This window comes from Nerophis lumbriciformis, linkage group LG33 (assembly GCF_033978685.3).
Source record: "Nerophis lumbriciformis linkage group LG33, RoL_Nlum_v2.1, whole genome shotgun sequence".
Lineage (NCBI taxonomy): Eukaryota > Metazoa > Chordata > Actinopteri > Syngnathiformes > Syngnathidae > Nerophis > Nerophis lumbriciformis.
In genome coordinates, this window is record NC_084580.2 from 5,409,157 (window position 1) to 5,436,112 (window position 26,956).

A 26,956-nucleotide genomic window follows, 5' to 3' on the forward strand; every position below is an offset into this window, starting at 1 on the left:
TGAAGGTGCGGCTTATAACCCGGTGCGGCTTATAGTGCGGAAAATACGGTACTCTACCCACCTCTGCTCATGGGTGGCATCAAATTCAGCTTCATTGGGAATTCTCCATCTTGCTCAGGGCAGGTGGGAGTCCTCACCAGGGCAATGCCAGAAGTATCCACAAGATGGTGCTGTTGAAGATCCTTAATATGCAACTCAGCAAAATTTTCGTTGCCATTTTCATGGGACCTGGATTAAGTTATATATCAAAGAAAACCTAACTTGTTTACAGAATTACTGATAACTGATTGGAAGACAGGGCAGCACGGTGGAAGAGGGGTTAGTGCATCTGCCTCACAATACGAAGGTCCTGAGTAGTCCTGAGTTCAATCCCGGGCTCGGGATCTTTCTGTGTGGAGTTTGCATGTTCTCACCGTGACTGCGTGGGTTCCCTTCGGGTACTCCGGCTTCCTCCCACCTCCAAAGACATGCACCTGGGGATAGGTTGATTGACAACACTAATTGGCCCTAGTGTGTGAATGTGAGTGTGAATGTTGTCTGTCTATCTGTGTTGGCCCTGCGATGAGATGGCGACTTGTCACAGCAAGTGTTGGAGCGTGGTCCATCATTGTTTATTTACTTCAACGCAGAATAACATGTTCAAGGCGCCGACGAGCGGCGAGTATAAGAAAAGGCAAGGGAAGTTTACATACCAAACCTTGTACACGTTCAACCCGCTGTACAGACAGACAACTCTTACATGGCAGAAGTGTCGCAAAAGTTACGTGTAAAAAAAGACAGCCAATAGAGTTCCTGGTTCTCCCGGATCATAGATATGCACACGCAGATTGTATTACACGCGTGCACATCTGAATGCGTGCACACAAGTTGTATTACACGCTCACGAATCTGGCTGCGCACTCTCAAATCTTAGACCATGTCTACACGAAGCCGGATAACCCCTTAAACGAATAATTATTAGCCTAAGCCCCGTTTCAGCCACACTAAACCAGTGTTTAAGGTTCCCCTCCTCGGACAAATTTTTACACGGGTAAGCGTATTTCTTGAATCTCCGGCTCTTAGCTTTATATGGACTCATTGATCGTTTACAAACTGAGTACGGAGAGGAAGTGACGCTAGAAAGGCCGCGCCCCACACCAGAAGTGACGTTAGAAAGAACGCGTCATAGCCAGCTTCATAATAAAGCGGTTTCGTAACTCGGAGATAACCACTGGAAATATGGAGGCGAGTCATCCAAACATGCCCGTGTTTCTCCTTCAGTTTGTACAGATGCTTGCAGAAATCACACATGAATACCTGAAGAGAAAGCGATTGCAGCTATTACAACACTTCTCAAACGGCAAGAGAGGCTTCGAATTTCCAGGTCAGCTGCGATTCTACTTACCGAAAAACTTTGTCCATTTGTCGAAGGAGAGTCAACAAGAATGCGGGCTACCATGGATGTGATAAAAAAGGTAGCGTGTGCTTTGTATTACCTGGCTGTCGAGTGAAGATTACGGAAAACGATGAATGCTTTTGGACTGTCAAAGCAGACTGTATCAGTTATTGTCCGCCATGTATGTCGTGGACTCAGCGTCTAGGTCCAGAGTCACCAAACTCACCAAAGTCACCAAAAACGAATGGACAATGAAGGTGAAGGCAAAAGAGTGAGGAGTGTGCTGACCAGATATGTATATCCCTAGATTGATTGTTGTCAAATGTTCTTTGTCACATTATGTACTTTCGTGTTGAATAAAGATTTGATTAATTTATGATGGCTCAGGTGTGATTCACTACAATAGGGCCCCACAGCACACTGGGTTCCAGTTAATTGAAATACCACAACACTGAATATTGTTCAGATAAGTTAAATTTAAGAACTTGCACACAAAGCAACAGTGGAGGTCACTGTGACGTGCGCATTTTCTGCGCATGCGTATTAGGTCGAGTTGCGCCAGCTGAAGGAGGGGAGCGAGGGGGTCTTAAACGACCATTGTGTGTGTGTGGACAAGGATAAGGTTAGGTGGGATTTACCCTGGATAAGTTATTGTAAACGGGGCCTTAGACGGCAGAAGTGTCGCAAAAGTCACGTGTAAGTAGATAGCCTATCGAGGGGTTCTTTCTGATTAGCGATACAGAGACAACTTAAAACACACGTACGTGGATCTGAATACACACACTCGGATTGATATACAGACACACAAATTTGTACACACACACGTGAATTGAATTACACGCGCACAAATTGAGACACACGTTTTCAAATAATTTTGCTACAATGATGCTTACAGAATTTTTGTCATGTCATTGTTGTCATCAAGCCAGTGGCGGGCCATGCGTTTCTCACCTAGGCCTTCAGTGATGTCCTACTTAGTACGACTTCACCTCTCAAAATACCGTAATTTATGTCACCACATAGACACGGCTAAACATACTATACAGAAACACACTTGCACACTACCGTGTATTGGACCACCTCAACAGTGTACAAAATGGTCTATTTTTCGGCGCATTTAACATTCAATAAACCCGCTTCTGCAATTGAAACACATCTTACGTGGCACTGTCAAAATTAAAAGAATCGTATGAAACAAATGAAACATGAAAAAATTAAGAAACAAAATATTTGAACTCACAATTTGTAGCATCCATTCGACACCGTATAGCCAGTGGTACCGCTCTTAGTCGGTAGTTAGTCGTAGTCGGTTGATTCGTGTGAAAGTCGCGGGCAAACCATTTCACGCCGGGATAGCTTCTGGTGTCGGCAAACCTCGTCTCACAAGATGTAGTTTCTCTTAAGTATCCTTCTTGAAAATGGCCTTACAAATATATATCTGCCACCTAATCAACATTTTGCTCTCCTTCTTTGTGAGTACTGGTGAGTTTGGCTCCGGTGCCACTTCCGGTTTTCGCAACTTGTGATTGGATACTCACTTGGGACTCAAGTGAGTATCCAATCACAGCGTAAGGCCAGCTAGAAGGCCTTACTGACAACAACTCGTGATCTGATTGTATGTGTCCGTTCACTTACAGTGCACAGACGCCTGCATTGTTGATTCTGAAGGCCCCGGGCAGAGTTCGTACAGCATGGCAACATAAGCTAGCGGAATTCTGATTTGTTACAAACTCTAACCTAAAAACAACAGCACTGGAAGGAGCATTATATGACATGAAGAGAATATGAATACTTTCAGATATTTAAGGAAAGTAAATTAAAAATTACTTTTATGTTAAATTATGATCATGATTTCTGGTTGTGTTAGACCAGCAGAGAAGGCCTTGCTGGCCCTGACGGCACACCACTGTTTACATCCACCTGCAGTTTGTCACTCTGGCACTCAAGCAGCACATATCGATGTAATTTAATTTACATAAGAATGGTGGCTCCAATGAGTTGTAAATTACCGCAGCGGTGCCATTTGGCACTCTTCGGGCAGGATAGTAGGTGTAAGAAACCGCTGGGGTTTCTAGTGATAATGTGCATTACTAGGCATACCTCTTGTTTTCGAATGTATAAGAGCAGTGAATACAAGGTTAACTTTGAGGTAAAAAATAACAAGATTCACTAGACTGTTGAAGATTTATTTTGACATTATTAAAGCTGAACAATGCTTCATTTAACGGAAAAAAAACAAATCAATTGTAAAAAAATTTTTAAAAAAAAGGAAAATTACTTGACAATGTGTTTATAGGGATTGTGGGTTTGCTGTCATTTACTGGCTCATTGTAAATTAGGTTTCACCACTATGTGCTAACCAAAAAGTGAAACGTCAAATTGCATAGCTGTAAATACTGTACATTTTTTACAATTTAATGTAATCTGTAAACAGTACCTTGTCCCTCTCAGGGTCGCGGGGGGTGCTGGCATTGGCTGACATGGCCAAAACCCTCATATACCACTTGTACTTTAGACCGTATTGGTAAAATTCAAAAGGAATATGTAATATTCTTAGGTAATACAATCTCCGAGCGGTCCCTGAAGTATACACGAATATGATTGGCCCAAGAAATGAGGTACTTCCTGTTTAAGCGTGTGATGACATGTGATGTGATATTCCCACGAGTCGTGAATAAAAGTACAGTTAGCAGCACGTCGTGTGTTGGCTCAACTTATTTCCACAACACGGAACGAGACATGGTGTCAGAATAAAAGGAAAGAAGAACTTTGCAACAAGATGGACGTCGCCGGAGTTCCTTCACCTCGAATGGATTGGGATGCGAGCAACCTGCCCGAAGCATGGCGGAAGTTTAAGCTCCACGTAGAGTTGATGTTTTCTGGTCCTTTTAAAAAAAAAGGAGAGGACGAAAAGTGCAGCTATCTTCTCATTTGGATTGGCGAAAGAGGACGGGACATATGTAACACATGGACACTTACAGACGACGAACGTAAGGTACTGATTACGTACTATGAGCGCTATGAAGCATACGTCATGCCGAAGTCAAACATAATATTTGCTCGTTATAAATTTCACGAAAAAGTCCAAGGAGCCAACGAGCCATTTGAACAGTTTTTGACGGATTTGAGACTGCTTGTGAAGTACTGCAATTATGCAAACAAGGAGGAGATGGTGAGAGACCGTGTCGTGTTTGGGATCCACTCACCTAAAGTAAGAGAAAAGCTACTGAGTGTCGGTTCCGATTTGACGTTGGATAAAGCTATAGATATAGTCAGGTCTCATGACATGGCACAAGCACAGCTCAAAACTATAGCTAGCGGCTACAGCGGCCTGCACGAGCAGACTGTCCATGCTATCAGTCGCCATTATCCAAGGAAGACAGCTTGGAAAATCCAATCCAATCCAATCCAATCCACTTTATTTATATAGCACATTTAAACAACAAAATGTTTCCAAAGTGCTGCACAACAATATTAAACACAATTAAAAACAATATAAAATAAATATGATTAAAAACAATTTCAAAGGGTAAAACCAATTAAAACAGTAAATAGAAAGCAAAAAGCAAAATTTTAAAAACAGAGGACAACAGAGGACCACACAACTCACGTAGTGTTAAAAGCCAGAGAATAAAAGTGGGTCTTAAGACGAGACTTAAAATACTCCACTGTGGAAGCAGTTCGAACATGGAGGGGCAGAGTGTTCAAGAGCTTAGGGCCGACCACAGAGAAGGCCCTGTCTCCCCTGGTTTTAAGTCTCGTCTTGGACACCACGAGCTGGAGCTGGCTCTCGGACCTCAGAGCGTGCGCAGGATTGTAAGTTTGGATGAGGTCCGAGATATACTGAGGTGCCAGTCCATGTAAAGCTTTAAAAACAAACAGCAAGGTTTTAAAATCAATTTTAAAATGAACAGGGAGCCAGTGCAAACTCTCAAGGATTGGGGTTATATGCTGGCGTCTCCTGGCCCCTGTTAAAAGTCGTGCTGCCGCATTCTGGACTAACTGCAACCGGGAGAGAGCTTTTTGGCTAATGCCAGCATAACGGGGACGGCGTGGCGCAGTGGAAGAGTGGCCGTGCGCAACCCGAGGGTCCCGGGTTCAATCCCCACCTAGTACCAACCTCGTCATGTCCGTTGTGTCCTGAGCAAGACACTTCACCCTTGCTCCTGATGGGTGCTGGTTAGCGCCTTGCATGGCAGCTCCCTCCATCAGTGTGTGAATGTGTGTGTGAATGGGTAAATGTGGAAGTAGTGTCAAAGTGCTTTGAGTACCTTGAAGGTAGAAAAGCGCTATACAAGTACAACCCATTTATCATTTATAAAGTGCATTGCAGTAGTCCAGGCGACTTGAAATAAAAGCATGCACGACTTGTTCAAAAAGGTTAAAAGATAAAAACGGTTTTACCTTTGCTAAAAGACGAAGATGATAAAAACACGATTTTAAAACGCCATTGACTTGTTTGTCAAGTTTAAAATCGCTGTCTATAGTGACGCCAAGGTTGGTGACTTTGGGACGCACATAATTTTGCAATGGTCCCAAGTCAGTGAGGGCCGGACCAAACACTAAAATTTCCGTTTTTCCCTCATTCATTATTAAAAGATTCTGGGGTAACCAAGCCTTGACGTCGCATAGACAGTTGAGAAGGAGTGTCAGGGGGCCGTGGCCTTTTGAAATAGGCATATAAATTTGGCAGTCGCCTGCATAAAAGTGATAAGACACTCCATGCCTCTTAAAAATCTCTCCAAGAGGGAGGAGATATAGAGCGAACAGGATGGGGCCTAGAATAGATCCCTGGGGGACACCACAGTAAAGCGGAGCAGAAGAAGAAGTGGCGTCCCCCAGCCTGACAGAGAAGGACCTTTCTGACAGGTAGGATCCAAACCACTCTAATGCAGTCCCCCTGACACCCACACAGTCTCTCAGGCGATCTAAAAGAATTGTGTGGTCGACTGTGTCAAAGGCAGCTGTAAGATCTAAAAGCACTAAAATGGCAGAGCTGCCAGAATCAGATATTAAAAGCAAATCATTAAAAACCTTTAAAAGTGCAGATTCAGTACTGTGCAAAGCTTTGTATCCAGACTGAAATGGATCTAAAGTGCTATTTTCATCTAAAAAAGGCTGTAGTTGCGCCAAAACACATTTCTCCAAAATTTTTGACACAAAAGGTAATTTAGAAATGGGCCGATAATTTGACAAACTTGTAGGATCAAGACCTGTTTTTTTTTTATCAAAGGCTCAACAACAGCTCCTTTACAAAAAGAGGGCACACTGCCAGAAATCAAGCTGCTGTTGATGATGTCCCTAACAGATAAGTCAATAGAGTCCCAGACTTCTTTAAAAAAGCGAGGGGGGACTGGGTCTGTGGGACAGGACGAGGGTTTTAGTTTGTCGACTATTCCTGTAAGCTCAGGCATGGACACAGGCTCAAACTGACAAAACACAGCCGAGCACCGAGTGGCCACATTGAAACTAAATGGAGAAGGAGAAAGATTTGCCCGAATAATAGCAACCTTGTCGTTAAAAAAGGAGAGAAATTTTTCACAAGTTTCCCTTGTCATCTCTAGTGAAGTGGCTGGATTCGGATTAAGAACAGAACTAATAGATTTAAAAAGAACACGTGGCTTGTTGATACTATTTGAAATTAAGTCTGACAAATATTTAGTTTTTTCAGCTTTAACCACACTTTTAATAGTTCTGACAGCTTTCTTTTAAAATTTGATAAGAGACCTCCAAGTGATCCCTTTTCCACTTACGCTCCGCCCTTCGCCACTCACGCCGAGCTGTGCGTGTGGTTTCATTGAGCCAAGGCTCCTGTTTTGACTTTGGACGTATAGCTCTGAGGGGCGCTATACTGTCCAGAATCTCAGAACATGTGGAAATAAAAGAGCGCATTAATTGTTCAGTGTCTGCAGAGTGTGATATATTCTGCATAGACACAGTGAACAAAGGAGAAAAGGCGGCTGCAGTGTCAGTTCTAATAACACGCCCAAGACGCACGGCAGGCGGTTTTACATCAGGGTCCAAACTTAAATTGAACATAACAGGACTATGATCGGAAAACACAGCATCACCAACAACGACATTGTCAACATTAAAACCATAAGACAGTACAAGGTCTAAAGTGTGTCCGTGTACATGCGTTGGGCCAGTAACATGCTGAGCCAAATTAAAACCTTCGATCAAGTCCAAAAACTCTCCGGCCATGGGTTTAGAAGGACAACAAACGTGTACATTAAAATCCCCGACGATTAAAATCTTGTCGTAGCGCACCAGACTAAAAGCAATGAAGTCCGAAAAGTCCTTGATAAAATCTTTGTTGTGCTTTGGTGGTCTGTAGATCACAGCACAAAATACTGGATCAGTCTGTCGCAGCTCGAAGCAGCTCAGTTCAAAGGAGGGAAAAGACCACTCCACGATCACCTTGTGATGAACGCTTTCCTTTAAAACAATAGCTAAACCCCCGCCACGACCGCTTGTTCTCGGCGTGTTAATGAAAGTACAGTCTGGAGGTAATAGCTCTGAAAAAGCAGCAGACTCACCGGTGCCGATCCAGGTTTCTGTCAAGAACAGGAAAACGCGCCACGACAAGGCAACAGAGCACACCTACATACCTGATGGGGACAGAGAGCGTCATAAAAGTTGTGGCTACTGTGGAAACAAGCCTCATGGAGCAAAAGACAGCTGTCCAGCCAAAGGTAAACAGTGCAAGATATGCAGCAAATAGAACCATTTCGCAAAAGTATGCCGCTCAAAGCAGAGTACAGGAGTGCACACTGTAAGTGAAATTGACTCACTCAGCAAGACAGACAATGAAGAATTATTTATTGATGCAGTTACACAAGGCAGCGGTAACAAAAGAGAAACTGAACAGGGATATGCAGATGTGTTGGTTGGACCAAGTAAAACTACTGTCACCTTCAAGCTAGACACCGGAGCTTCAGCTAATGTCATTCCCACTAATGTTTTCCAAAGGCTTGGGATACAGGACACACTACAACCAACAACACGCCCTCTCTATGGCTATGGGGGTGAGAAGTTATCCGTCAGAGGAAAATGCAACATTAAATGCCAGTACAAAAGCATCCATCTGACATTAAAGGTCCACATCGTTGACACACAAGCTCCTCCTGTGTTAGGATTAAAAGCCTGTTTGGATTTTGGACTCATTAAACTTATACTGTCCGTGCACAGCACACCTGAGACATCGGTTATGGATGAGTTTGCTGATGTGTTCACAGGAATAGGACTGTTTCCTGGAGAGTGTACAATTCACATTAAACCCGAAGCAGTACCTGTAGTTCACCCACCTAGGCGCGTCCCTCTGGCCCTTTGTGACCGCCTCAAAGAGGAATTACAAAACATGGAAAAACAAGACATCATTGTAAAAGTCACTGAACCAACCGAATGGGTTAATTCAATGGTAGCAGCAGAAAAACCACGCACAGGAAAACTAAGAGTATGTCTGGATCCAAGGGATCTAAATAAAGTCATCAAACGCCCGCACTACCCCTTACCTACCCTTGAGGACACCACATCCAAATTGGCAGGAGCCTGTTTCTTCAGTGTAATGGATGCAAGGTCAGGCTACTGGGCCATCAAGCTTTCAGATGAGTCCTCAAAGCTGACAACCTTCAACACTGTTTTCGGACGATACAGATTCCTCCGCTTACCTTTTGGACTGATTTCGGCTCAAGATGAGTTTCAGCGTAAAGTTGACGAGACTTATGAGGGTTTGCAGGGTGTCACAGCAATAGTCGATGATATCCTCATCTATGGCAAGACTAAAGAAGACCATGATACCAACCTCCGTGCAATGTTGCAGCGCTCCAGGGAGCGAGGAGTTAAGCTCAACCCAGATAAAAGTACAATCTGTGCAACTGAAGTCAGCTACTTTGGGCACCGAATCACCAAGGATGGAATCAAGCCTGATCCAGCCAAGATTGCAGCTGTGAAGGACATGGAGCCACCAAGAGACAAAGGTGAGCTGGAAACCATCCTTGGCATAATTAACTACTTGTCCAAATTTGCCCCTGGACTGTCTGATGTCAATGCACCCATGCGTCACCTATTAAAAGATTCGAGTGAATTCAGATGGGATGCACAGCAAGAGGAAGCATTCGGAAAGATTAAAGAGCTCCTCACTCAGGAACCAGGTCCAGTGTTAAGGTATTTTGACCCGAGCAAGGAACTCAAGACTCCAAGTTGACGCATCAAAATATGGATTAGGGGCAGTACTATTACAAGAAGGAAAGCCCATAGGCTATGCATCTAAGTCACTAACTGATTGTGAAGTCAATTATGCACAAATTGAGAAGGAGTTATTTGCTATTCTGTTTGGGTGCAAGCGTTTCCACCAGTACATATATGGTCGCCACATCACCGTGGAAAGTGACCATAAGCCACTTCAATCCATTTTGCAAAAACCACTTGCAGCAGCGCCTCCAAGGTTACAAAGAATGATGCTACAGCTACAGAGGTATAACTTCACCATCACTCACAGACCAGGCAAAGACATTCCTGTCGCAGACACCCTCTCCAGAAAGTCACTGCCTGACCAGGACACCAGCCTCAGTGAAGGTATGGACATGCAGGTGCACACCGTTTATAGCAACCTACCTGTCAGTGACACCAGACTTGAAGACATCAAGGTGGAGACTGGAAAGGATGCTCAACTCATCTTGCTGAAAAAGATAATTAAGTCAGGATGGCCCGAGGAGAGGAAACGATGCTCTCAGAACATAGCGGAGTATTGGAACTACCGGGACGAGCTCTCGCAGATGAATAACATCCTGTTCAAGGGGGAAAAAATCATCATACCCAACTCACTGCGCACAGAGATGTTATCCCGTATCCATGCAGGTCACATGGGTATGGAAAAGTGTAAACAAAGAGCGCGTGACATCATCTTCTGGCCTGGGATAAACAAACAGATTGAGGAGTTAGTTGGTAAATGCCACATCTGCAATGAACATAAACCATCAAACACTAAAGAGCCAATGATAAGTCACAAGATCCCAGACAGGCCATGGCAAACAGTGGCTACTGACCTGTTCACTTGGAACAATGATGATTATTTAGTCACAGTAGACTATTACAGCAGATACTTTGAGCTAAACAGATTAAACAGCACCACAGCTGCTGCTGTTATACATAAACTAAAATCTTCTTTTGCAAGACACGGGATACCAGAGACTGTTATATCAGACAATGGTCCACAGTACAGATGTAGAGAGTTTGATGTTTTTGCCAACACATGGGGGTTCACACATATTACCTCCAGCCCATGCTATCCTCAAAGTAATGGGTTAGCCGAGAAGTCGGTTCACATTGCAAAGTCCCTTATGGAAAAGGCCAAAGCTGATCAGAAAGACCCTTATCTGAGTCTGCTTGAATATTGCAATACCCCAGTGGACAACTTCAAATCACCAGTTCAGCTGCTCATGAGTCGTCGCACACGCTCAATCCTGCCTAACACCCATCAGCAGCTGCAACCCAAAACTATCAGCCACAAGGATGTTCACATCATGAGAACCAACAAACAACACCAGCAGAAGAAATACTATGACAGATCAGCTAAGCAAATGTCACCTTTGCATGAAGGACAATACATCCGTTTTCAGGAGAAAGGCTACTGGAAACCAGCAGTTGTCGTTCGTTCAGCTGATACCGAAAGATCATACCACATACGTGCATCAGGAGGACAAGAATATAGGCGAAATAGACGACATCTCTTGGACACAAGAGAGACACTGACCACTCAGACTGAAGAAAACACAAAATATGACACACAACATGCACCGCACACTGACACACCACACACCTCAAAGATAACAGAAGAAACAGCCCCACAGCCTGTGCGGTATCAGACAAGGTCTGGACGTGAGGTTAAGCCCAGAGTTGTTACCGTATTTTCCGCACTATAAGGCGCACCTAAAAACCACAATTTTTCTCAAAAGCTGACAGTGCGCCTAATAACCCGGTGCGCTTTATTACGATTCATTTTCATAAAGTTTCGGTCTCGCAACTTCGGTAAACAGCCGCCATCTTTTTTCCCGGTAGAACAGGAAGCGCTTCTTCTTCTACGCAAGCAACCGCCAAGGAAAGCACCCGCCCCCATAGAACAGGAAGCGCTTCACCCGCCCCCATAGAACAGGAAGCGCTTCACCCGCCCCCGGAAGAAGAAGAAAAAACGCGCGGATATCACCGTACGTTTCATTTCCTGTTTACATCTGTAAAGACCACAAAATGGCTCCTACAAAGGACAAGGATCCGGTTCATAAAAAGACGCAATCTCTCCATCCGCACACGGATTACTACCGTATTTCACAGCTGATATTCCTGTGAACTGCACTGTGGAACGGGAGCACGTACGGTGAATATTCGCTCCACAGAGAATGAGAAGTCATCCTTCACTGTGGTTCTAGCTTGCCATGCTAACTTCCACCCAGGGTGATATTCAAAAGGAAGACCTTGCCAAAAGAGACCTTTCCAGCCGGCGTCATCATAAAAGCTAACTCGAAGGGATGGATGGATGAAGAAAAGATGAGCGAGTGGTTAAGGGAAGTTTACGCGAAGAGGCCGGGTGGCTTTTTTCACACAGCTCCGAAGGCGAACACACCTTCACTAAGACGGGCAGATAGCGCCGGTCGACATACGCCAACATCTGCCAGTGGATCGTAAATGCCTGGGCAGATAGTTTCGGTCACAACTGTGGTCCGAGCTTTCCGGAAGGCAGGATTCACAGAACTGCTGCACAACAACAGCGACACTGAATCCGATGACTTCTACGAGACGGAACCGGCCATTTTTGGATCCCACGCTTGCGCAACTTTTCAATTCGGACACCGAAGACGAAGAATTCGAAGGATTTACGAATGAAGAATAACTTCAGAAGGTGAGCGCTATGTTTATTTTGTGTGTTGTGACATTAACGTTCGAGCAACATTATGTTGCTATTTATTGCTCTACACCATTTTGAATTTTACTATGTTTGTGATTGCACATTTGCGTACATTTTGGGACAGAGTTGTTAGAACGCTGGTTTTCAATATATTATTAAAGTTTGACTGAACTATCTGACTGTTTTTTTGACATTCACTTTAGCGCAGCGTTTTTTTGACATTCACTTTAGCGCAGCGTAGGCGCGGCTTTTAGTCCGGGGCGGCTTATTGGTGGACAAAATTATGAAATATGTAATTCATAGAAGGTGCGGCTAATAATCCGGTGCGCCTTATAGTGCGGAAAATACGGTATATGGACTTATAAAAATTATGCTCAATGGTGTTCAGATACGTACAATTCAATAACATTGTGATTGTGTTTCTATTTACAACAGTATGGCATTCGAGCAAGTTAAGTGATAATTGAAATCTGTTGTTGAATTCTTACTTTATGACAGTCGTACATGTGCTACTTGAATTTCAATACGTTTCAGCAGGCACGTGCACACATAGGGCCCTATGGGTGCTTGAGCCCCTGCCCTTTTTCGCCTCGTCTTAAAAAGTGCCCTTTGCCTGTGTGTGTGTGTTTTTTTTTTTTAAATAACATTAATAAATTCCTGTCAGGGATGTAAAAAAAACAGCGGTACAAAAGCTCCACGTTTTCTTGTAATACCGGGTTGTTTGAGCCTGCCGCTTCCGCCAGAGAGGGAGAGAGAGGGCGAGTGAGTGAGTAAGTGAGAGGAGAGAGAGCCAACTGCGCCCCTGAGGAGACGTCACGTGACAGTGGAGCAACTTGAACCAGTGACTTATGGTCTAGTCGCCGTCCTTTATTCAGCATCTAATATGGGTAATATTTCAGAAAAACGCTGTATTATTCAATGTGTCAGTTTCTGTTTTTGCCGGACGTCGGAGCACGGCGCATCAATTGAGCACGGCACATCAAGTCCGCACAGAGCAGAGCGGATCGTGCGGGACAGGAAGTAGTGTACAAAATACAAAATAAAACACCAGGTTAATTTTCAAAATAAAATGCACTGTGTTTACGGCAGATCACATTTCTCTCACAGTAGAGGTTTAGATATAAAGTTTATTGTGACTTTGCTATTACTGTGTGGGTTAACAAAATAATAATAATAATCATGATAATAATAAGAAGAATAATGATAATGATAATAATAATAATAATTAAAGTAATAATAATAATAATAATAATAATAATGATTATTATTATTATTAATAATAATAATTTCAGCATTCTGGGGAAATAAGATGTAGGTTATCTGTTAGGAATATTACCATCTGTATTTAAACTTGATTCATGTTGATTATGCCTGCAGCACAATGCCAAAAAAAGAAAGGATACAGAAAAGGAAGGAGAAGGAGCGCCAGGAAGCAGCTAAGGGTAGCAGACCTCTTAATGCATGGCTAAAACCAAGTACTAGCATCATGGAAGCCCTGAATTTACATTGAGGAGCATATTTGGGTATGGGTGGCCTCCATTCTACAGCCCTCTACTGGCCCCTGGTCCATATTTTTGGGCCTGTACTGCGTTTCAGTTGTTTAGTCTGAGCATTAAGTGAGAAAGACCATAAGTTACAACTTGATGGTGTTTTCATCAAGTTAAGGGAAGAAGGACAGATTTTCTCATTGAATTTTTTTCCATTAGAGTATTTATTTTTGTATTTTTTTTCAAAGTTCATGTTGCACTGTTCAATGTTCAATATTAAAGTGCTTATCTTTAACAATAAATAGCCTAATAATAAACCAGTGTTTTGTTGCTTTTCATGTCTTCCAAGCCTATGATAATGTGAATTAACTCATTATGACAATAATTTGTTGACACAAAAGAAGTGGCAATCACTTTTACCTACAAAGGACACACAGCTAAGTAGTTAGCTTCCTATCAGCAAATTTAATTCTACATTAATTTTCATATTGTGCAAAGGACCAACAAATTTTTTTCCTGCCCTTTTCTGACTTTGAGCCCCTGCCCCTCTATAATCATGTGCACGTCCCTGCGTTTCAGTAATGGTTATTGCACAGAGTGTGTTTTCTTAAATGTTGTGTTCCAGATTTTTCTAAAAGAAAGGGGATGTAATATTCTTAGGTAATACAATCTCCGAGCGGTCCCTGAAGTATACACGAATATGATTGGCCCAAGAAATGAGGTACTTCCTGTTTAAGCGTTGCCGGACATGTGATGTGATATTCCCACGAGTCGTGAATAAAAGTACAATTAGCAGCACGTGTGTTGGCTCAACTTATTTCCACTACACGGAACAAGACAGAATAAATCACATGTAAAGCAAGGTATGCATCCCTACTCCTGGATTTTTGCAATTAAGTCATGAGGTTGAAATAATAACACGACACAGCAGTTTTAGTACAGTATCCCTTTTTTAAATGGGTGAAACACTAAAAATATGACTCAACCTGCTAATTTATCATATCAACATGTATAAACATAGTTTTTTTTACACTTTGCTGTAATGGATTGAGACCCTGCAGTGACTGCAAGGTCTATAATGCATGTGTGTGTGCTGTGTTTGTGTGCATGTGGGTGCTTGTGTGTACGTGTGTGTGTGTGTGTGTGTGTGTGTGTGTGTGTGTGTGTGTGTGTGTGTGTGTAACAACCCAGCCTTCACAGGTGGGCCCATAATTTAGTGCTGCAAAATCAACAAAACACATTTAAATCCATGATTAAAATCAAGGATCAAACTTACATTGCGAACACTTTACTGCAAATGAACAAGTCACGCTGCCGCAGATTTCTGAGCACGTCACAATAAACAAAAATCGGCTTTCCCGACAGGCGAACGAGGCGGCCGACTGGGGCACCATTCTTTGGAGGAGGCGCCAAATTGCAGAATATAAAAAATAAATAAATACAAATACGTAATATGTAAATACAAATGTTTGTATAATGCGCACTCTGTACACTGAATTGGAACGTTTTCTTAAAAAAAACAAAAAAAACAATCTAACCTATGACCTATCACGTGACCTGCCGCCTGCACCATGAACCTGACTGATCTAATGCTGCTACTGCCTTTTGAGGGCAACGCATCGTGTCACGGTCAAAGAAGACTAGTGTAGCACTTTTATCTGTTTGATAATATTTTACCATGAAAAGTGGGACATCAAATTTATCCGGTGCAGCCTATAAAGCGAAGGAAGGAGAAGGAGGAAATACCTTTTAGCAGAAGTATGTGTAACGGTACCGTGACATGACGATGCCGGGGGTCGTCCTTCTAGGATGCAGCGGAACGACAGGAAGCAGCTTGCAGGTAAGAAGAATGATTTATTCTCATAAATCAGGGAAAACAATACAAAACAATACAAAACAAACAAAACAAGCGTGTCAACACAAGGGAAGCTAACAGGATAGCTCACAAGGAAAACTAAGGCGGACCTTAGCACAAGAAACACAAGGAATACACATAACAGTTGCCTGAAAGCAAATAAAAGCACCAGGATGAGTGAGGTGAAAAGGCAGGACTAAATATCTCTCTGATTAGTGCCCGGCAGCAGGTGAGCATGCCGAACACTAATCAGAGGCTGGGGGAAACAATCAGCACCCATGCCAACCAAAACACACAAACTCAAGGGTGCTGAAAACAGAACTGAAACCACAAATGAATCACAACCTAAATCAACATTAACAAACTATGATCTGTGAAACGGATCATACCAGTATCTAGCTAATTCCCTTTTTGCGTTAGCAACATGACTTTTCTTATATGGAATAACAGCAACAACAACCTGTTCAGGGACAGCAAGAGTAGTTCGTACATGGAACTACAAGCTCAATTGGGTGAACTTTTTAAGTAAACAGAAGGTAATCAACAACATCTGTACAGTTAAAGTTCAAGTTAAAGTACCACTGATAGTCACACACACACTAGGTGTGGTGAAATTACCCACTGCATTTGACCATCCCCTTGTTTCACCCCCTGGGAGGTGAGGGGAGCAGTGAGCAGCAGCGCTCGGGAATCATTTTGGTGATTTAACTCCCAATTCCAACCCTTGATGCTGCGTGCCAAGCAGGGAGGTAATGGGTCCCATTTTTATAGTCTTTGGTATGACTCGGCCTGGGTTTGAACTCATAACCTACCGATTTCAGGGCGGACACTCCAACCATAAGTCCACTGAGCAGAAAATTAGGAAATGCACGGGGAGTGAAAAAGTCCATCCATCCATCCATCCATTTTCTACCGCTTATTCCCTTTTGGGGTCGCGGCGGGCGCTGGAGCCTATCTCAGCTACAATCGGGCGGAAGGCGGGGTACACCCTGGACAAGTCGCCTCCTCATCGCAGGGCCAACACAGATAGACAGACAACATTCACACTCACATTCACACACTAGGGCCAATTTAGTGTTGCCAATCAACCTATCCCCAGGTGCATGTCTTTGGAGGTGGGAGGAAGCCGGAGTACCCGGAGGGAACCCACGCAGTCACGGGGAGAGCATGCAAACTCCACACAGAAAGATCCCGAGCTTGGGATTGAACCCAAGACTACTCAGGACCTTCGTATTGTGAGGCAGATGCACTAACCCCTCTCCCACCGTGACGAAAAAGTCGATAACCAAAACTAGGGATGATGTTTGAAAACCGGTTCTCCCGATTGTTCGATAAGAAAAGAACCGATTCCATGGATTCTAATCCCTTTTTGAGAAACGGTTCCCGTTATCGAAGCCACTATAGTAAAGAAAAAGTATTGGTTCTTTATTCAAATCCCTGGGAACGAATCTCGTGTCACAGGAAATGTCCTGTGGCACGTCACAGGAAATGACGTAGCTCAGTCATTCGGCGGCAGATACAGAAGCAGCAATAACAATGGACCGGAAAAAAACGCTCCAAGGCATGGCTTCACTTTACTAAGAAATACGACAAGGAAACGGCTATCTGCAATTATTGCCAGGCTTCGCTTTCCTGTAAGGGGAGCAGTACAACAAACATGTTGAAACATGTTCAGGCCGTACATAACCTGAAGGTTAGAGAAACGTGTCGTGTCTTTGACACGTGGAGAAGCAGCGACAGGGAGATGACGAAGCACGCCCCTCTTCCTCTGCTTTAACCTGCAGTCCCAGCGATAGTGCCGGTGAGTAACTAACGTTAACTGTTGCTGGTTAATTTCCAAATCTGCTCACTTGTAGCTTTTAGGCTAAAATAACGTTACCTCTTATGTCAACCAGGACTGCAGTAATGTTAGCTGGACTAACGTTACCTAAGCATAGTCAGTGGCTAACGGTAACGTTAACGTTAGCCTTTTTGTATGTGTCTGATAATGTTAACGGTATCTTGTAACCTACACCACTCCAGAGTTTGCAGGTCTGCCTAATAAACTAGTGCTTGCAAGATGTGAATTAAGATAATGTTAACGTTATCCTATTTCAGATGATGACATGACAGCCAGAGTGACCAGGGCAGTTTTTGCTCTGTTTATTTTATTTTTTTCTTATAAAAATAAAAGTGAGCTTTTGTTAAACCAAGTATTATATATATATATATATATATATATATATTGTATGTTTTTTCCATATAAAACAATCTATCTGGATCCGATAAGAGAATCGATAAGGAATCGGTTCGATAAGAGAATTTGATAATGGCATCGAAATCGATCATTTCTTAACAAACATCATCCCTAACCAAAACTTAAACTGTATTTAATGTAAGCTTGGGTATTGGCTCATTGGCTGCAATGTAAGCTATTATTTCAATGAAATAATGGATGCTATTTGCGATAATCTAGATACAATCAGAACATATTTACAGTCACAACAGGCACATGGAGAGACTGCTACAGAGGAGGTGGCACTGTGTTCACCTGAGCCACGCCATGAAAAAACATCTCAGTTTTATTATTGCATGGCAATTTCTTCCCATTGTCTATGTTTTATTCATCAATAAATACAATTTGAAGGTAGAAAAAGACTTTAGAGTTACAATGCATGCAGATATGACATTTGTGGCATTTTTGGTTTTACACTACACCATCTATTCAGACAGCAAAGCAGCACACATACTCATCATGTAGATCCTGGTGTTTATTTGTAACAATCATTTTTCAATTAAAAGGTATACAACATTTATACAACCCCACCCCCACCATATGCCACTCAATTCACAACGTAGACATCAGCAAACCGCTCTCCCACACCCTGTCTGTCGTTGCTAGTTGTAATATTAGAACCATCCATGCTAAATATTATTAACTTATCACTTTGCTCTGGTACTGCTCCCCGAGCATTCAAAAAAGTGGTTATTCATCTTCTGCTGAAAAGACCTAACTTCGATCCTGACCTCATGGTAAACGACCGGCCGGTGTCCCACCTTCCCTTTATCTCAAAAATCCTCAAACCAATTGTTGCACAGCAGCTAAATGAACACCCAGCATCTAACAATCTCTGTCACTCTACGGAGACAGCCCTCGCAAAAATTACTAATTACCTATTGCGAACTATATATGCTGATGACTGTCGGTATGAAGGACCTCCTGTGTCGTTCCGTGTTGCATTTTGGGAGTCTGAGCCTTCCACTGAACGTGCTCATTCTCTCCGCAAGGTCCGAGTGTAGTGGGTGGGAGGTGTTGTCCATAATGGCTAAGAGTTTTAGACTTCTCCTCTCTGACACCACCGCCAGAGAGTATAGCTCCACTCCCACCACGTTACTGGCCTTCTCTACCAACTTGTCCAGTCTGTTTGCGTCCCTCGCTCTCAGTCCGCTGCCCCAGCAGGCCACGGCGTACAAGAAGGCGCCCGCCACCACCGACTCATAGAACATCTTCAACATCTTTGTACAGACATTGAAGGATCCTAGCCTCTTGTAGAGTGCCTCAGCGTGTTTTGACCCATTCAGCTTGTTGTGTACACCGAGGTATTTATAATCCTCAACCATGTCCACATCGACCCCCCTGATGGAAACAGGGGTCGCTGGAGTACTCCTCCTCCTTCCCAGGTCCACAACCAGCTCCTTGGTCTTCGTCACATTGAGCTGGAGGTGGTTCTTTCCACACCATGTGACAAAGTCCTCCATCAGTGACCTGTATTCGTCATCATCACCATCCTCCTATCGCAGAGTCATCAGAAAACTTCTGAAGGTGGCAGGACTCTGAGTGATCGTGGAAATCGGTGGTGTAGATGGTGAAGAGAACTGTGCCCTGCGGGGCCCCGGTGTTGCTGACCAGCCTGTCAGACACACAGTCCTGCAGTTGCACGTACTGTGGTCTGTCAGTCAGGTAATCAACAACCCAGGACACCAAGGGGGCCTCCACCTGCATCGTCTCCAACTTCACACCCAGTAGTCCAGGCCGTATGGTATTGAAAGCACTGGAGAAGTCAAAAAACATGACCCTCACACTGCTCGCAGGCTTGTCTAGGTGGGTGTGGGCTCGGTTCAGCAGGTAGACTGCGTCCTCCACTCCCAGTCGGGGCTGGTAGGCGAATTGGAGTGGGTCCAGGTGGGGCTTGACTGTAGGGCGGAGTTGTTCCAGGACCAACCTCTCCATGGTCTTCATGATATGGGAGGTTAGAGCCACCGGCCTGTAGTCCTTCGACGTGCTGGGTCGCGTGCACTTGGGGATGGGGACCACGTATGAGGTTTTCCACAGTGTGGGGACTTTCTGCAGCCTAAGGCTCATGTTGAAGATGTGCTGGAGCACACCACACAACTGTGGGGCGCAGACTTTGAGCACCCTGGGGTTCACACCGTCAGGAACCGCGGCCTTGCCTGTTGTAGCTTATTTAGCTGTGCATTCACCTGTTCTGCAGACAGATACACTGGGGGGTCTCAGGTTGTTGGGGGGGGGGGTCATCAAGCTGAGGGTGAGGTGTTGAGTGGGGGGAGGTAGTCATTGGAGTTGGTAGGCTGTGAGGAGGGGAGGGGGGGTATGGATTGGTTCGCTGAAGTTGTGAGGGGGCCGGCTGGCATGTCTTGGGGGGGGCAGGAGCTTGTCAGAGCCACTGTGTCAAACCTGTTAAAGAACTGGTTTAGTTCATTGGCCCTCTCTTTGTCTCTGTCCACCCCCCTATCCCCCGACGGTTTGAGGCCGGTGATGGTCTGCATACCTCTCCAAACCGCCTTCATGTTGTTGTCCTTCAGCTTTTTGCTGAAGCTTTTTGCTCCAGCTAATGCCCACCATTTACCAGAATTTGGCTCTGCGAAAGTAGAAGGGCATGACCACAACATAAATTGCAAGGCGACGTTGCATATGTCAGCCAGGTGTGGACATTCTAGGACAGACCTGGGCAATTATTTTGACTCAGGGGCCACATTGGTCGTTAAAATATATCTGGGGGCCGGTGTGTCATATATATATAAATATATATATACATATATATATATATATATATATATATATATATATATATATATACATATATATACATATATATATATATATATATATATATATATATATATATATGTACATACCAAAAAGACTATACGAGCCATACCAAAGACTATAAAAATGGGACCCATTACCTCTCTGCTTGGCACTCAGCATCAAGGGTGGGAGTTGGGGGTTAAATCACCAAAAATGATTCCCGGGCGCAGCCACCGCTGCTGCTCACTGCTCCCCTCACCTCCCAGGGGGTGACATAGTGTGTGTGTGACAATCATTGGTACTTCAACTTTAATAAGGAACACTTTAAACATGTGTAGGTTGTTCAGAATTAGTGGAAGAAATTCCTAAATGCATTTGAAAAGCGTAAAAGCTGAACACACTACAAACATTCAAAATATGAATGATGAAGTTAAAAAAGTAATATGACACACCACCTCAAAAAACTGAATAGAATTTTACAGCCTTTTCGCTAAATAAAATAATGAACATTAAAATAAATAATGTGAGTGAATGACTTGTTTGACATTTGTTTTGAAAATAAAGTCAGCTTGATTTTGAAAGCTCTGACATTTGTGTTCATTTCATGTACAAACTGGTCTCTGCCTTGTAGCTTCACATTCAGCTCATTCATGTGTGCCAGTATGTCCACAGCAAACGTTAATCACAAAGCCAATCGGTGTCACTCAGCTCAGGGAAAGTGTCAGCTTTTTCAAGTTGCTCCAAAAATGTGATAATCTCCTGTTTTAGCTCTCACACACGTTGACATACTTTACCCAAACTTAACCAGCGGACATTGGAATGGTAAAGCAAGTCCTGGTGGTAGGCGTCAACTTCTTCAAGAATTTTAATAAACTGACGATAATGAAGTGCCCTCACACGAATAAAGTTAACAAGCTTTATAACTGGCTTCACTACGTGGTCAAGCTGCAATATGGATTTGCACAGTCCCTCCTGGTGGATTAAGCAATGTAAAAAAGTACCTTAATTGTGTTGGGGTTGTCTTCCTTCACCCTCTCCTGGATTATTTTTAGTAACTCTATGTTTTTTACTATGAGATTTGGCGACCCATTTGTGGTAAGGTTAAGCGAGCTTACCTCATGGCATTTCGTGCTTCATGAAGACTTCTGCCACACCGTTAAATAAGTCCTCTCCTCGCGTTTTTCCTTTTAGGGATTCCAAGGCCAAAAACTCCTTTGTTAATTTTAAATTGTCATTAATCCCTCTGATGAAAATCAAAAGCTGAGCGGTGTCCCGAATGTCATTACTTTCATCCAGTGCCAAGGAATATTACGTAAATGATTGTCTTGTTGAACTTGCTAGCCAAGTCTTGGTCAATTAGCTCCACACAGCGAGTCAGTGTCCTGCGTGATAAGCTATTTTTTTTTTTCATATTTGCTCTTGCTCCCAGGGCACAAAACACCTGCTGTCTCCACCACGCACTTTTTTAGAAACTCACCTTCGCAAAAAGGCGTACTGGTCTTGGCTAATTTGAATGCCGGTATCTAACCTGCTTTTGTGCTTGATTCTTGTATGGTAGTTCGTCGGATAAAGATGTTTTGCTGAGCCTGCAAATTAGCTTCCAACTTCTGAGCACTAACTGTCCGTTCTTGCATTGACTGGTTGTTTGCATAATAAACATTTTTGGTGGAGAAATTATGACTTACGTTGTATTCCTTCAAAATCGCGACAGTTTCTTGGCAAATAAGACATATGGTAATTGATTGGACTTCAGTGAAAAAGTATTGTATTGTCCATTCCTTATTTGCTGTCAACTTTTCTCAGTGTTTCAAATTGGTTCTGCTGTCAGAGCAGTAGAAAAAGTGTACCTGGGCTGTGCAATCAATCAAGCATACTGCAGTCTCATTTCGCCACTCTGTGGAATTACTTAGTATTACAGGACAATTAATGTGGTCCTAATTATTACACAATTTGCTCAATTCTGTTTTATTTTTTGGCAGGCCGGATCAAAAAGACCAACGGGCCGGATGTGGCTCGCGGGCCGAAGTTTGTCCACCCCTGGTCTAGGATGTTAAATGCAAACAATGCTTTAGGCTGGACCGTGAGGTCATCATTGAACTGTGACTATACAGAAAATACTTACAGTACAGTCAAATGCTATACTAAAGGAAGAGGAAGTGCTCATTAACAACCACAATTTTGAACAGATCGGCAAGAATGTAAATACAATTAAATGGGTTATACTTGTATAGCGCTTTCTACCTTAAAGGTACTCAAAATGCTTTGACTCTAGCTCAGGGGTGTCAAACTCAAATACAGAGTGGGCCAAAATTTTAAACTGAACAAAGCCGCGGGCCAAGGTTGAACAAATTAACCTTTTAATAGGGACCCAAACAAGTTTTGCATTGAATATTGAACAAGCAAGGCTTATATAACTTTATAGTGACATGCAAAATCGAGTTTCAAATAATAATAATAATAATAATAATTAAAAAATATCAATGGCATATCAAGGGCAGCACGGTGGAGGAGGGGTTTGTGCATCTGCCTCACAATACGAAGGTCCTGAGTAGTCTTGGGTTCAATCCCGGGCTCGGGATCTTTCTGTGTGGAGTTTGCATGTTCTCCCCGTGACTGCGTGGGTTCCCTCCGGGTACTACGGCTTCCTCCCACCTCCAAAAACATGCACCTGGGGATAGGTTTATTGGCAACACTAAAATTTACCCTAGTGTGTGAATGTGAGTGTGAATGTTGTCTGTCTATCTGTGTTGGCCCTGCGATGAGGTGGCGACTTGTCCAGGGTGTACCCCGCCTTCCGCCTGATTGTAGCTGAGATAGGCTACAGCGCCCCCCGCGACCCCAAAGGGAATAAGCGGTAGAAAATGGATGGATGGAATTGCATATCAAATACAATTTAAATAAAAATTTAATGACTCTTTTATATTTGCAGCCTTCTGAGGTAAATATCAACATTAACTTTTTCCACTGGCTAATAAATTTGAAAATAAATAAATAAACCAGGAGAAATTCAGGACTTTAAACTGCTCAGTTTGCAACACACTGATCTAATCTGATGTGCCCAAGCCAGATACCTGCCATCTTTTCTTGGATGCTAGTTCATTAATGTCGGGGCTCAGACATTATATCTCAGTCATTATATCTCGTATTCCACCCGGACCACAGTCTTGGGGGCATGCCTTAAAGGCACTGCTTTAATTTAACGTCCGTTTTTCATCCATTTAACAACGTGCCGGCCCAGTCACAAGATATGTGCGGCTTCTGTACGCACACACACGTGAATGCAATGCATACTTGATCAACAGCGATACAGGTTTCACTGAGGGTGGCCGATTAACACTGTTATAAATATACGCCACACTGTGAATCCACACCAAACAAGAATGACAAACACATTTCGGGAGAACATCCGCACCGTAACACAACATAAACAAAACAGAACAAATGCTCAGAACCCTTTGCAGCACTAACTCTTCCGGGACGCTACAAAATACACCCCCGCTACCACCAACCCCCCCCCCCCCCCCCCACACACACACACACACCTTGTAGCGTCCCGGAAGAGTTAGTGCTGCAAAGTGTTCTGGGTATTTGGATGAAAAAAGCGGAAAAAAGCGGACGTTACCATTTTCGGGAGGGGCACTGAAATTAGGGAGTCTCCCGGGAGGGTATGAGAATTAGCGGTGAATGCGGTGTTACCACGGCACCGCCACTGTATATAATCGGCGGGCCAGCTCTAGTGTTAATTTGATATCGCCTCAAGGGCCAAGAGTTGACACCCATGCTCTAGCTCTACATTCACACACTGACGGCGGGAGCTGCCATGCAAGGCCCTAACCACGACCCATCAGGAGCAAGGGTGAAGTGTGTAGCCCAGTGGTTCTTAATGCATTCTGGTGACTGTTTACATACCGCCAAGCACGGACGTGTGTGACGCTCAGCGCACGCTTGCAGACCAGATCTTACATGTAGAACGGTCTTTTCCAGACTCTCTTGTTATCGTGCTTGGTGACTTTAACAAGGGAAATTTGAGCCAGGAATTACCCAAGTATAGGCAGTTTATTAAATGCCCGACCAGAGAGGAGAACACTGTGGATCACTGCTACACTACAATAAGCAAGGCTTTTCATGCAGTCCCGCGCGCTGCTCTTGGACTATCAGATCACATAATGGTGCACTTAATCCCTTCATACAGACAGAGACTGAAACTGGCTAAACCTGTTATGAGGACCATTAAGTGTTTCACCGCCGAGTCTGTGGAAGAGCTGCGTGCATGTTGGGAGACGACAGACTGGGAGGCAATTGGAGCGGCCATGAACAATCTGGACGAGTATACGGACACTGTGACCTCATACATTCAGTTCAATGAGGCGCGCATCATTCCAACGCGCACCAGGGCTTGTTATAACAACGACAAGCCCTGGTTCACACCCAAGCTCCGACAGCTGCGTAAGAAAAAGAAGGCTGCGTGGAGAAGCGCGGACCGGAGTACCTACAGAAAAGCGAAGTACCACTTCAACAGGGAAGTGGAGAAAGCTAAATCTGTGTTCTCTTACCGTCTACAGGAACAGTTCCGCTCCAATGATTCTGCGGGCGTTTGGAGAGGGCTAAGGACCCTTACGAACTATAAGCCCAAAAACCCCCAAGCCCTGAATGACCGGACTCTGGCTTAGGGCCTCAACACACATTACTGTCGTCATGAACGGCCTCCAGCTCATCAAAGCTCAGCTCCCCCCACCAACGCCAGCACTTTATTAAAGGAGTTAATGGACTCAAAGGACTCCAAGGACATCACAGGTCTCCAAGAACATCATAGGACTGTAAAGGCCCTCTCCATCCAAGAGGAAGATGTACGCCGGCAGTTCTTGAACCTGAATACGCGGAAGGCCCCCGGGCCGGATGGTGTCTCCCCCTTCACTCTCAGACACAGTGCGGACCAGCTGGCTCATGTCTTCACTGACATTTTTAACACCTCTCTGGAGCTATGCCACGTGCCGTCCTGCTTTGAGACCTCCACCATTGTCCCTGTCCCCAAGAAAGCACGGATCACAGCACTTAAAGGGGAACATTGTCACAATTTCAGAAGGTTTAAAACCATTAAAAATCAGTTCCCAGTGGCTTATTTTATTTTTCAAAGTTTTTTTCAAAATTTTACCCATCACGCAATATCCCTAAAAAAAGCTTCAAAGTGCCTGATTTTAACCATCGTTATATACACCCGTCCATTTTTCTGTGACGTCACATAGTGATGCCGATACAAACAAACATGGCGGATAGAACAGCAAATTATAGCGACATTAGCTCGGATTCAGACTCGGATTTCAGCGGCTTAGTGGTGTGGAGGCAGGTAGCGAAAACGAAATTGAAAAAGAAACTGAAGCTATTGAGCCATATCGGTTTGAACCGTATGCAAGCGAAACCGACGAAAACGACACAACAGCCAGCGACACGGGAGCAAGCAAGGACGAATTCGGCGATCGCCTTCTAACCAACGATTGGTATGTGTTTGTTTGGCATTAAAGGAAACAAACAACTATGAACTAGGTTTACAGCATATGAAATACATTTGGCAACAACATGCACTATGAGAGTGCAGACAGCCCAGTTTTCATCAATTAATATATTCTGTAGACATACCCTCATCCGCTCTCTTTTCCTGGGGGTCTGGCGGCAGATTTCTTTGACTTTATCGTTGGAAATGCATCTGCTTTGAGTGTCGCAGAATATCCACACATTCTTGCCATCTCTGTCGTAGCATAGTTTTCGTCGGTAAAGTGTGCGGAACAAACGTCCAATTTCTTGCCACTTTCGCATCTTTGGGCCACTGGTGCAACTTGAATCCGTCCCTGTTCGTGTTGTTACACCCTCCGACAACACACCGACGAGGCATGATGTCTCCAAGGTACGGAAAACAGTCGAAAAAACGGAAAATAACAGAGCTGATTTCACTCGGTGTTTGTAATGTGTTTGAGAAAATGGCGGATTGCTTCCCGATGTGACGTCACGTTGTGACGTCATCGCTCCAACAGCGAATAATAGAAAGGCGTTTAATTCGCCAAAATTCACCCATTTAGAGTTCGGAAATCGGTTAAAAAAATATATGGTCTTTTTTCTGCAACATCAAGGTATATATTGACGCTTACATAGGTCTGGTGATAATGTTCCCTTTTAATGACTACAGGCCGATTGCACTGACGTCTGTGGTCATGAAGTCCTTTGAGCGCTTGGTCCTGTCCCACCTCAAGGACATCACCGCCCCCCTCCTGGACCCACTGCAGTTCGCCTACAGAGCCAACAGGTCTGTGGATGATGC

General features: G+C 43.9%; 1 protein-coding gene and 1 pseudogene across 2 annotated transcripts in view; both read right to left on the reverse strand.

Moving 5' to 3' along the window:
- Positions 1 to 25,340, reverse strand: part of stxbp1b (syntaxin binding protein 1b) — a 161,238-nt gene extending 135,898 nt beyond the window's left edge. Inside the window, exons 1-3 of one of the 2 annotated variants that reach the window (XM_061928637.1) lie at positions 25,200 to 25,334; positions 414 to 473; positions 62 to 228 (exon numbers count right to left, since the gene is read on the reverse strand). In XM_061928637.1, coding sequence (XP_061784621.1) covers positions 62 to 228; positions 414 to 469 — 223 coding nt within the window. In that variant the 5' untranslated portion in view covers positions 470 to 473; positions 25,200 to 25,334. Of the gene's footprint in view, positions 1 to 61; positions 229 to 413; positions 474 to 25,199 lie in introns of both variants that reach the window. The other variant, XM_061928641.1, reaches the window with a different exon arrangement.
- Positions 20,133 to 25,663, reverse strand: LOC140677485 (general transcription factor II-I repeat domain-containing protein 2B-like; annotated as a pseudogene).
- Between the last annotated feature and the right edge of the window lie 1,293 nt (positions 25,664 to 26,956).